This window comes from Vanessa cardui, chromosome 6 (assembly GCF_905220365.1).
Source record: "Vanessa cardui chromosome 6, ilVanCard2.1, whole genome shotgun sequence".
Lineage (NCBI taxonomy): Eukaryota > Metazoa > Arthropoda > Insecta > Lepidoptera > Nymphalidae > Vanessa > Vanessa cardui.
Window position 1 is genome coordinate 12,781,358 of NC_061128.1, and position 12,970 is coordinate 12,794,327.

General features: G+C 32.0%; 1 protein-coding gene across 2 annotated transcripts in view; it reads right to left on the bottom strand.

Moving 5' to 3' along the window:
* Positions 1-5,433: 5,433 nt before the first annotated feature.
* Positions 5,434-12,970, bottom strand: part of LOC124530314 (cardioacceleratory peptide receptor-like) — a 177,448-nt gene continuing 169,911 nt past the window's right edge. For both annotated transcript variants that reach the window (XM_047104430.1, XM_047104428.1), the window contains 4 exons: positions 10,914-11,015; positions 7,896-8,076; positions 6,632-6,776; positions 5,434-5,873 (listed from right to left, as the gene is read on the bottom strand). In XM_047104430.1, coding sequence (XP_046960386.1) covers positions 5,784-5,873; positions 6,632-6,776; positions 7,896-8,076; positions 10,914-11,015 — 518 coding nt within the window. In that variant the 3' untranslated portion in view covers positions 5,434-5,783. The remainder of the gene's footprint in view (positions 5,874-6,631; positions 6,777-7,895; positions 8,077-10,913; positions 11,016-12,970) is intronic.

The window sequence follows — 12,970 nt, forward strand, 5'->3', positions numbered from 1 at the left end:
AACCCTCTCCTTAATGGGAGAGGAGGCCTTAGCCCAGCAGTGTGAAATTTACAGGCTGTCACATCACTTTTTTACTTTACTAGAAACAACAGCCCTAATGGGGCTTCCACATAAATAGATTGGCTGGACCATAAAAACTTTGTAGGAAAAAGCCGTAAAAAAATTAAACTACGAACTTATGTCAAAATGGTGCTCTTAGTGTCGCCCATGGGCTTGAGTGTTGGCAAATGAGTTGCCGGCCTTTAAGAAATGCGTACGTTGTATTCTAGAATGTTCCCGAGTCGTATTAAATTTGCCGTCCCTTCGAATTATCAGACTGAGGAAATAAAGAGTGCAACTATTTTTGCGCTTATACTTGTGCTCTATTATAATTTGTACTCCGTAGTTAGCTGGTCTTACTAAACTATTAAACCAGAGTATGACAAATCGAAGCATTGAAATAAAGTCAAACAGTCTACCCGTGACCACGAACGCTGTAAATTGCTCGAAACGTCAGGATGATAAAAATAGGTAATTAATATACGCGATTTAAATCCGTTAAAACTAGTTTTATTTCAATGTGTAATAATCGCGAAAATCTAAGACAACATTATGCAAATCGAAGCACTTCGATGTGATACTAGGCTGGTATATGGGCTCTGTGCAAATCCAATTGATAGGCGATTATAAAATGCTTCGCTCCGCTTTCCAAACACTTATTAATTTGGTAATAATGGATGGGCTAGTGTAGTAAAAAAAGAGGCACCTCATGATACAATTTATAATATAATCTCTTGAATAAGAATCGTTTTAGACACAACATTTTTTTACAGTACAAAAATAATTGTACACACATTTGATTATTCGCTTAAAAATAGAATAAAACCTATTTACAAAATATTAATACGAATTAATACGTAATGTTTGTTACTTCTATAATTTTGACAACGCTAATATATTAATAATGGATTTTATGTATGAATTATTAATTTAATTAATTCATAAATAAGTTGTTTTAAAGAAAAAATAATAATCGTTCGATTTAAAGCAAATAGATAAACGGAATAATGAAATTAAAATTTTTAAATAAAAATAAGAAAAACGTATTCCATACTTGCTTTAATTTGTAGCTAAAGGTGCTTCTAAGGGAACTAAATTTTCAGTTAATCAAAAATTATGCAACGTAATTTTTAGCTATGGTTGGCAATATTGTAGTCTGTATGGCTTTCCTTTCTCTTACAGATACGGCAGCGTTCAGTTTAGTTATCATTTCTGACAGGGATGCAAAGACGCACGTATTCTTTTTATTAATGTTTTCTTATGTTGACATATAATGTTTTATGTGAAACTATATGTCGTTTTAGGAAATTCGCCTCTCTTGAAATTCAATTTTGCTTCATACTAAATTTTGCCAAAGTAGGTTAAGTGGTTTGGCTGTTAAAGAGCGAAAGACAGATAGACCTTGATAGACCAGAAACTTGGTTGTAGGGCGTTGTGCAAGCCCGCCTGGGTAGGTACCACCCACACATCAAATATTCTACCGCTAAACAACAGTACGCAGTATTGTTGTGTTCCGGTTTGAAGGGTGAGTGAGCCAGTGTAACTACAGGCACAAAAGACATAGCATGTTAGTTCCCATGGTTGATGGCGCATTGACGATGTAAGGAATAGTTAATACTTCTTACAGCGTCATTGTCTATGGGTGATAGTAACCACTTACTGTCAGGTGGCCCATATGCTCATCCGCCAAACTATTCCATAAAAAAAAATAATAACAGACCGACAGAGTTACTTGAATACAATATAGATTATTACAAATTCAACAAACCTATCGTTGCATTTGTATTCTTAGTTGATCTATTATTATTGTTATTAGAAGCACCCTTAGAAAAAAATCGTATATAATTTAAGCTTTTTTTAATTAGTTTTCCAAGAATCAATTATGAAGGTAGTTTAAATTAAAAGAATACATTAAATGTGCGTAGAAATCTTAATGAAAATATAATCATATTTACTTTCTTTCTGTCCGGTCAAGATTATTTACATTATATTACATAATTATAGTGCCGATTGCATGCACAATCATTTTGACAGGACCATATCGCCATCTCTTTCTCACTTGAGGAAGTTGATAAGGATATAAAGTATTAGAAACCCTAAGTAAAATGATTATGCATAAAATAAATTTGATTACTTTTAATATTAAATGTTAATAAATATTATAATTACATTATGAACACTTTTACGATACTAACATTTTTGTGCCATTATATTAAATTTAAGCTATACATTTTTTTAAATAACATAATCATATTATAAAAATAACAATAAATCTTAATTACATAAGATTTTTATATTCTAATCAATAGCGATCACTAAGTATAAATTAATTTTCTTTTTTCATTGAATTTTATTCAGAAAGTCTTATTGTAAACAAAATACCTAACAAAAAAGGAGGTAAACATATGTCTAAGTTATGTTTGAGTGTTTTTAAGTGCTCTTGATAGGTATAGCGGGATAAACACGCATTACAATCAAAGCCATCCTTGTCGCTTACACATAACAGCGATCCATATATTTTTAGTTATTTTAAAATATACCAGAACCAATTTGAACAATATTTAAAGAATTTCTTAATAAAATTGAATAAAAATTGAATATACTTAAAACTTATGCTACATTATATTTTATTAAATAATACTTAATTTATCAAAATTATGTAAAACACTATAAATATAACTCTTTGGTTGTTTTAAGTTAACTCTGGCGATTTTCAAATGCATCTTAAAACTAAGTTTTTCGTTTTATTCGTTGTTACAACGCATACATGTCAAATTTATCATTAATTACAAAATTCAAATATATAATATGATCAATGGTATTAAGAAAATAGGAACTTAATTTAAGAATATCTTCTTATATGCTCGGAAAAGAAAGATCTATAGTTTTTTACGGATTCTTTGTTTTTAAATTTCAATCAAATCAATTCTGTTTTTATACAAATATAACACCAAGAAAATAAATAAATATAAAGAGCATGGGCTCAGATTTAAGAGACATAATTTTTTTTCATAATTTATACGATATGAAAAATTTGCATCTTAATTTTACAATATTTCGTTTTATATAAATAATGCTGTAATTTTATTACCACATAATTTCCGAGGTATCCCCTTAATGATAATATGTCAAAATATAAATAGCATAATAACAAATAAAATCAGTTCTCTGCATGATCGCCAGCTGACTTGACTGCTTTTATATCACTGCTGCAAACTCTAACCGAATGCAGCAGCAGCAATTGTAAACAGTGCTTCCTTATTTAAAACTAATACTAGGATAAATTTTACCAAGAATAGCTGAGATAGCCCAGTGCTTAAAACGGGTGCATCTTAACCGATGATTGCGGGTTCAAACCCAGGCAAACACCACTGAATACAGCACAATGAAGCTCATGAAGTGCTTAATATGTGTTTACAATTCATCTCGTGCTCGGCGGTGAAGCAAGATATCGTGAGGAAAACATCTAATTTCATAGAAATTCTGCCACATGTATATTCCTCCAACCGGCATTGGAACAGCGTGGTGGGTTATGTTCCAAACCTTCTCCCCAAAGGGAGAGGAGTTGTTGTTGTACCAACAGTATGGACATATAATTTTAAATATAAAAATGATTTACATTAAAATGACACTTAGGAAAATAACTCTTCTAGTACAAATACAGAAATACTTAAAAGATAATAACGATAATGTCATTAAAACATCACGTGATGGAATATGTAATCAATTAAACAAACTGTTTCAAATATGTTATATAGTGTATGTTGTATAGATAGTTTCTTTGAAGAAGGAAAACATTTTAAAGCTTATAAATACAATAAGCAAGATAATACGAGCTTAACTAAACAGATCAATCTATCATTGAATTATATTTGCTACTTTTGAATTTCGAATTCAGATTTGATAGTGCAGAATCTTGATAAAATATTAACTCAAACGTAACCAAACAGGGCAAATGAATTCTCATTGGACACAAAGCAAAATATTTGTATGGCGTAGCTCAAATGGCAATAATATTTATGATTCATTATGTATGTAATATACTAATTAAAATGTTATTGGGACACTGTCTTGTCTATTTTGATGAAAAATAATTTTATTTGTGACATTTCATCAAGATGACAAATCGCATGCATTGAGACACAAATTTGGAAGCATTCTTTTCATCGGTATCCACGGCCCGTTCACCATTACAAGTTAACCTAACCAAATTGAAGCAGCGTGTTGGAAAGCTCCAAACCTTCTCCTCAAAGGGAGAGCAGGCCTTATCCCCACAGTGATACGTTTGCAGACTGTTACTACAGTAATAACGCCTCGCCTCTTGCTAGCATTATAAGTTAACAAATCATATTCAATTCAAACTTTATTAAGTTTATATATTCAATTATTATGTTGCAACAGTGGAAAATTTACAGGCTGTTACTGTACTCCTTTCAACTAAATCTCCTTAATTTGGTACGTTAGCACTTTGTACAAGTCCGTCTGATAGGTACCACCCAATCATTAGATACCTAACGCATAACAATAGCACTCAGTATTGCTGTGTTGTTTTGACGGGTGTATGGACCAATGTAACTACAGGGATGTAACATTTTAGTTCCGACGTTAGTAGCCATTATCAGTGGACGACAATGACCATCCATTTGACCATCCTACTAGTTTTATTATAAAAAAAGAAACTCCTTAAAGTCTAGCAGTATCATGTATATATACTATTGACAGTCGCGAGTGATCGACACTCAAAATAAATACTTTTTTTACAACTACAGCGGACGAATTAACTAAATATTATAAATAGATAGACAAGACACTCTATGTTATATTTTACACACACATATACTCTATGTTATATTTTACACACATGTAATGCACCAATACCTAGATCATCTCGGTTGTACAATGGTTTTAGTCAAGATCTAGATATTTTTAATGACTCTGCCATGATTTATCGTAAACGGGCGCTAGAATTGTTGAGAGATGCAAATAATAAATAAATAAATAACGTTATCTTAATTTTATTTTGTATTAATTATTATATTTTTAGTAATTATTGTAACGTAAACTTTGCATGAATTTAATGAATTATTTAATTTTAGTTTGTGCCTATATCAATTCAAATTATTTGTGTTTTTTTTTTTAATTTTAATTTTATTAAGTGTTTGTTTATTTTTTATGCTCTTTAATTTTTATCAATTTTGACATTATTTTTTCTTAATCCTTCTACTCATGTTGTTGTAATTGTGTGTTAATTTATTTTTGAAACAGATATTGTAATTGTTGTGGCTACTTTAAAAAGCTTCACATGTTGGCTGTTTTCGTATAGTTGTTTTACATTTTCATTAAAACATGTAGAAGCTACTAGTAGTCCTTAAATAAATAAATAAAAAAAAAAAAAAAACACAAACTTATATAAATGTTACTGTCAGTGCTGCATTACAGTTATGCTGCTGGTGATTTATCTACTGTTGCGTTGAGTTAATTTTACTTTGATCGACGATTATTTTAATCTTAAACATTTTCCCTCGATACTTTTACAATAAATATGTTTTAAAAGATTATACATAGTCTGTGGAAAAATCAGAAAATAATACATAAGTTATCAATCTATTATTGACATGTTCTATTAATTAAACAATTTACGCTTATTAATACTAACCAATCACTATGCTTAATTTGGGTATCATTAAGCGTATACATAATAATCGTTAAAGCATAACGTCGCGAGCCAGCGCGGCGGGTCGACGTCAGTCTCGGGGCGGCAACAGCACTAGTAGCTGAGTGCGGCGCTGATCTTGCGCGCGTGTTATGCTGCTACTGCGAGTGCGGTTTAGAATCTGAAAATATTAAATTATAAATTAAATAACGAAATATTGGACAACATCACATAAATTACTCTAATCCCAATTTAAGCAGCTAATGTTCTGATTTTACATAACAGGTGCTCTGTTATGTAAAATCAGAACGACTGTCCCACGAACACCCAAACCAAAGACAACATAGAAAACTAATGAACTTTTTCTACATCGACTCGGCCGGGAACCTCAGAGTGGCGTACACACGAAGACCGGTGTACACACTACTCGAACACGGAGATCGTTAATTATGTGTCTCTCTCTATCTGTCTGTCTGTCACTTTCAAAGTTTCAAAGTATACTTTATTCAAGTGGGCTTTTACAAGCACTTTTGAATCTATTAAGTGAAGCTACCACCGGTTCGGAAAGTAGATTCTACCGAGAAGAACCGGCAAGAAACTCAGTAATTACTCTTTTTCAACATTTAAAAAAATACAGTCATGTTAGTTAATTTTTAAGTTAATACAATTATTAAATTAATATATCCTGCCTGGAAGTCAACAGGTATTAATTCCACGCTTTTTTATCATCTACAAAATCTTGTATCGTATCTATTTCACAACAAAATATTTGACCCGAATTTGATGAAATTTCGCATGAAACTAATTTGAACTCCAAGAAAGGACACAGCGCTTACTTGTTTGCCTATCACATGACAACCAACACCATAAAGAGCGAATCCGTGGTTGAGAATTATAAGTAAATACTATGGAATGCTATAAAATTTGGATAGGACTTACGGTAGCGACAGAGTGCGACCGTCGCGCATGGGTGGAGCTCAGTAAGTCGGAGTTAGCGGTAGAATCGGAACGCGAGCGTACAGTTCCTCGTACGTGCCGCCTCCGACGTCGTCCGCACCAGAGCCAGCGATAGGGCGGTACTCGTCTGAAACATTTGAAATTCCACTCTTAAAAATCTAAACACTCATTGAGATTTGTTGATCATAAATATATTTCGTATTAATAGCTTCCCATAGAGATGTAAATTCTTCCAAGTAAAACCTGCGTCAGACTTGTTACTCTTTTAGTCTTAATACAAACACTATAGTCCATTCATTACAATAGAAATGCAAAAGACCGAAAAATAAAGAGATAATTGAGAAAGCCAAATTTTGGATATTACGTTGAAAACTTAACTTTACACTGTCGGGCCTTTTCTGTCGATATCTAAATAATTTTAATCGATACGTGGAAAATGCATAGGACAATAATTGTAAAAGGAATAAAAAAGTATTCCACAAAAATTTACCTATCGGAGAATCGAGTTATCACGAAAATGGAAGTTTAATCCTTTTTTCAAAATGGCGGAAATTGCACAAAGCTGTTTTGGTCGACAATTTAAAGTTAGGGGTTCGAGGCCCCCAAGTAAAATCGGCCCATTTGTCTTTCTCACCCGTTTTTACCGACGTAATAATGGAACTAAATAGAGGTGACAAAATATATATTATTATGACAATCTTTGGAGATCAAATTAATACCAAATTGTCATTGCCCTGATCTACTAATCACTTATAATGATTAATTATATTTCTCCTAAATAAATTGTTTCGTTCCTACATATAATATGTAATATATGTTATACTACTTATATCAATAAAACAATTCATGTAAATACCGTACTTTGCCAACCTTGGTGTACTGGTGTACAGTCCTTGGTGGTATGGCTTTGTGCTAGCCCGTCTGGGTAAATACCACCCACTCATCAGTTATTCTTGTGCCAAATAACAATAACAATACTCAGTATTGTTGTGTTCCGGTTTGAAAGTTGAGTGAACCAGTGTAACTACAGGCACAAGGGACATAACATCTTGGTTACCAAGGTTGGTGGCACATAGACGATGTAAGGAATGGTTAATATTTCTTACAGCGTCATCGTCTATGGGTGATGGTGACCACTTACCATCAGGTGACCCCTTTGCTCGTCCGCCAACCTATAACATAAAAAAAAATTGATAATAATTATTAGTATAACTATGTGGATAGTTGTATACTATAATAAACTTACCTTAAACTTGAGTAAATGTGTGGGGAGAACATGCAGCATATCAAGGGGTTTGCTGCTGAATTGAGCGGCGCGAGACTCTGTATGAGAGTGGCGATTGCAAGGTTCGTCTGTGTCAACGGTATCTGATTGTAGACTTGCAACAGATCGAACACTATGTACGGTGACCAGCATAACACGAACACTGAAAAAAAAAGAAATATATTCCAATTTTAAAACAATTACATTCTTTGGAACATATTCCAATTTTAAAACATTTTTTGTTACTGTGTTGGTCATTATTAAATTAAACGGATCACCTAATGGCAAGTAATTCTACCATGTATTGAACCAGGATCCCTAAGCGGTGCTCTTTAATTCTTATCAATTGAACCATCTCAGCAATAATGTATGTATGCACGTTAAAAGAAATCACGATTTATTTATATATCTCTGGGGATATAAGGGCTTAGTTCCATAGTTGGTGGTGCCTTAACGATTTAAGGAACAGTTGATATTTTTAACAAAACATTTACTCGTGGTACATTTGCTCTTCTGCTTGTCTATACTATAAAAAAATCAATTGAATTTAATTCGAAGGTAAGTTTAAAATATTATCGCTCAATTTATGTTGAGCTGAGATGGCCTAGTGGTTAGAACGCGTGCAACTTAACCGATGATTGCGAGTTCAAACTCAAGCAACCACCACTATATATATGCTTAATTTGTGTTATAATTCATCTCGTGCTCGGCGGTGATGGAAAACATCGTGAAGAAACTTGCATGTGTCTAATTTCATCGAAATTCTGCCACATGGGAATTCCACCAACCCGCATTGGAACAACGTGGTGGAGTATGTTCCAAACCCTCTCCTTAATGGAAAAGGAGGCCTTATCCCAGCGGTGGGAAATTTACACGCTGTTACTTTAGTTTATGTAAAAATAAAATCTGTTATTTACATGTTCACGGATTTATGATACTTAAATGTTATTAAAAGGAATTTTGTTTTAAATAATAGACTGATATTAATTATTTAAATAATAATTGAACAAATGAATGGCATTTAATAAGAGCATGTGATTAATATATTTGTACTCGTTCTCATCTTCAACTTTTCTTGTTACGTTTAAATGAACCTTACATTACAACTTTTCTTATTAACTTCGTCGTTCGTCGAAAACGACGAGCGTTTATTGATTTTTTCTATACATACATATAAAATTTTAGCATTTAAAGCACTTTGCAACATATGTATAGTATTATAATAAATACCTAATAATGTCACTGAATAGATTTTTAAAATAGGTAACTTAATATAGTTAATTATAATTCAGATTTCAAGCAATCCTTAATATTATCTAACTATATAAGGCCTTTGGGCTTTCTGGTATCATTTTCCAAGATAACGTAGAACCTTTGAACGTAGAACGTAGGGTAAGTTTCGTTGATAGCACAGCTGACAGAAATTCAAGACTTGGTGGTAGGGGTTTGTGTAAGCCCGTCTGGTTAGGTACCACCCACTTATCAGTTATTCTACTGCCAAACAACAGTACTCAGTATTGTTGTGTTCCGGTTTTAAGGGTGAGTTGGTTAGTTTCCAAGGTTGGTGGCGCAGTGACGATGTAAGTTAATATTTCATACAGCGTCATTGTTTATGGGTGATGGTGACCACTTACCATCAGGTGGCCCATGTGCACATCCGCTAACCCATTCCATAGAAAAAAAAATCATTCGCATCACGTGGTTATTCGTGTACCACTAACATTAAGCTTAGTTAATTATATACAAGTGTAGGTTTATAAAACTGGATTGAACTGGTTGCTGATTAGTACGTGGACAATATAGTAAAGAAATGCTAACAATTTCAGAAGTTCCTTATGTGATATCGTAAATAAACAAATTCTGTAGTATATTTAGTATTGCGGTTAGCACGGGTGCAATGCTGGTCGATAGTTTATTAATAAAATTTATTTGCGAACGTAAATACAAAATATATAACTAATATTCAGCATGGCACAAATTATTTTTAAAAATATCAAGATACAAAAAGAAAGGTGAAAAAGATGAAAATGAATGGATTAATTAACAAAAAAAAAACGTCAAGGAAACGCAAAAAGCAACATGATAATTAGAACAAAACACGCTAATTAATACAACACTATATTAACTGGGATTCTTTAGTCAACGTAGGCGTCCGACGGTATCAATGGCCAAAGAAAACCGTAAAAAACTTGTAAGAAAATCGTAAAAATATGTGTTATCAAAACAACAGATGCGTAATGTAACATGTCAGGAAATCGAAAACATCGTGATCTATAAATATGTATTTGATCTTGAACTGAATAGAGGGCGGTCATTTTTATTTTTAAATATATGTAGTACAGGAGGCGTTTCGTTTTATCTCGCGCTAGTGATGGGAAAATATACGCGTCCGTTTTTCGGTCAATAACAATTTATCAATTATGAAGCTTTTATGTTACATCGCATCTTGTTGAAATATATAACGCTTTTTAACAAGACGCGAATCTTATTTGACGTTCATAACATAAATATTATTTTTTGATTTATTATCGATTTTAGTAGCTTATATAGCTCAGTGGATAAAATACTTGATACGTGAAACCCGGGTTCGAAACTGGACCTTCGCGCTAAACACATACTAATGTTTTTAATTTGTCAGAAGTGGAAGAGAAAAGGGCAACAAAAGTTTACCAGAGAAGACTGTTCCCAGCAGGGAAACATTTACAGGCTGTTATTATATTGTGCCTTAATAAATATATCTTTAAGGGTTCTGCTTAAAAATGCTTAGCTATCCGAAAGCTTGCGAAATATTTGTTCCGGCCCTTAACTCTTCCGGTCATATCCGATTTTCCGTTCGACTGGATAAGGTCAGTGAAGAAATGTACGCTTTTGTTTGCGTACACGCTCGAGTACTTTAATACATTCTGTACTGTTAGTTAATCTCTCTTGATAATGTACGATACGATTAAAATCGGTCAGCAGGTCATTTACATCACGATCGTATTATTTTGAGTCACTCACCGAAAACAATTACAAAAGTCATTTTGACGCTTTTGATTTTGGCTCTGGGTATTAAGCCACGCGAACTGGCGCGTCTGGAATCGGGGTCGCATTCCACTTGCCCTGAAAAAAAAGTAAAAAAAGAAACTTTTAAAAGTACATTTCGAATATATTTAAAATTCGTACTGGCAATTTTATTATGTTTAATTTGAAAATAGAATGGATTCCTAAAACGTAGTTGTGTACTTATGTAATGAAGCCATATTGTAGTGGTAGAAGAGTTGAATAATCCTATCCACGAGTTTGAATCCCATCTATACCTGTACTAATGTTATAAATGCGAAAGTAACTCTGGCTGCCTCTACATATACCTCTTTACGATTAAACTGCTAAACAACTTTGAATCAAATTTGAGTGAGTACATAGTTTGAATTCTGGGAAAATAGGCCGCTTTTTTAATACCTTCTCTCTAAACACTAAAATGGGGGGGGGGCTACAACTAGTACCATAAACTTATGTTCATAGCATTTACGTTAAGCGTGTCTATCAAGCGCAACGTAAAGGTAATTAATTAAAGGTTTTTATCATGGTAATATAAAATAATAATCTGTGTATAACTTCTAAAATTTGTTCAAAGCATGCAAACAATTAATAAAATAAATTTAATTTCTTTTTTCTTATCTACACTGAAGCTATATATATATATATAAAATATAAAACGAACAATATAAATCTAAATTATAGCATGAACTGGTGAGCGTATACAATAGAATACAATACAATAAAATAAAAATAAAATACAGATAAGCCCGCTCTTGTACAAGATATACAAGAAGCGACTTTATCGTTAAGACAGAATCTCTTTCAGACACACATAAAGGGGAGAAAAGAAAACAATAATGAAAGGTAGTAACTACATTATTTAATAAGACTAAACTTGTAACCCCTAGTTTTCGTTTGTATACCGTACAGAGAAGTTTTCGGATAATGGTATACGCAAATATAATAAGATACCGGCAGTGTTGGGCATTAATCAAGTAATTGTCAATTATCTTATTAATTGACTAAAAAAGTAATTGCAATTAAATTAATTACAATTAAATTAATCGCAATTACACTTTTAATTGCACCTTGCAATTAAATTAATTTGATTAACGTATGTCAATTGCAGCTTACAATTAAAATAATTGCAATTAACTTTTTTAGTTGTTTTGTAAAACAATTAAAACTAACAATTAACTTTATACATCAAAATGAAATTAGTAAATATTTAGGAAAATTAAGCTATAAGTATTAGACTTCAGACGAATAAAAATGTGGTCAAAGGCTCTTAGTATTAAGCTAATTTTTTCTAAATCTCTCTTTCCACAGAAAAAAAGTGTTTATTTTTATATTATATAATATAAAGTTGCATTGATAAATATTTCTTCAGCATAGGTATAAAACGAAAACATTTCAAGTCGTCGTCTTCACTCAAGTCTTTATATTTTACAGCAGTATTTTTAATTGTTATTTTAAATTAAAATTAACAAAACAATTAAAAAATAATTAATTGTTAATTGTTACTAATACAGTTAACAATTAAATAATTGTTAGTTGTGATTTTCCACAATTACAATTGATTAATTGTTAACTGTAGTAGTAACAATTAACAATTAATTAATTGTTAATATTTAATTGTTCCTGCAATTAAAATTTGCCCAACACTGGATACCGGGAAATATAATCAATTTACCAATTTTTTTTAATTATTTGAAGGGAACTTTTTAGAAAAAACCGCTTGGATTTAGGCTCAGGTTCCATCACAGGACACTAATTATATTGTAAAGAACAGCATTATTAATCTGTTTATTTGAAAAGAGTAACTATGCTTGACGTTTCTTCTAGATAAATGCTGCTTTTCAACACTGTGGTAGTATATAACTATCGTTGGTTCAAACATGCTTCATTGTGAAGTTTAGTTCAATAAAATTGATTTGATTAATATTACATTCAACGTGTTCTTAAAATAAATCTAATCCACGACTAGATTTAACTTGAGACTGTCGTCGTAAGCTGTCGATTGTGTAACGTGATTT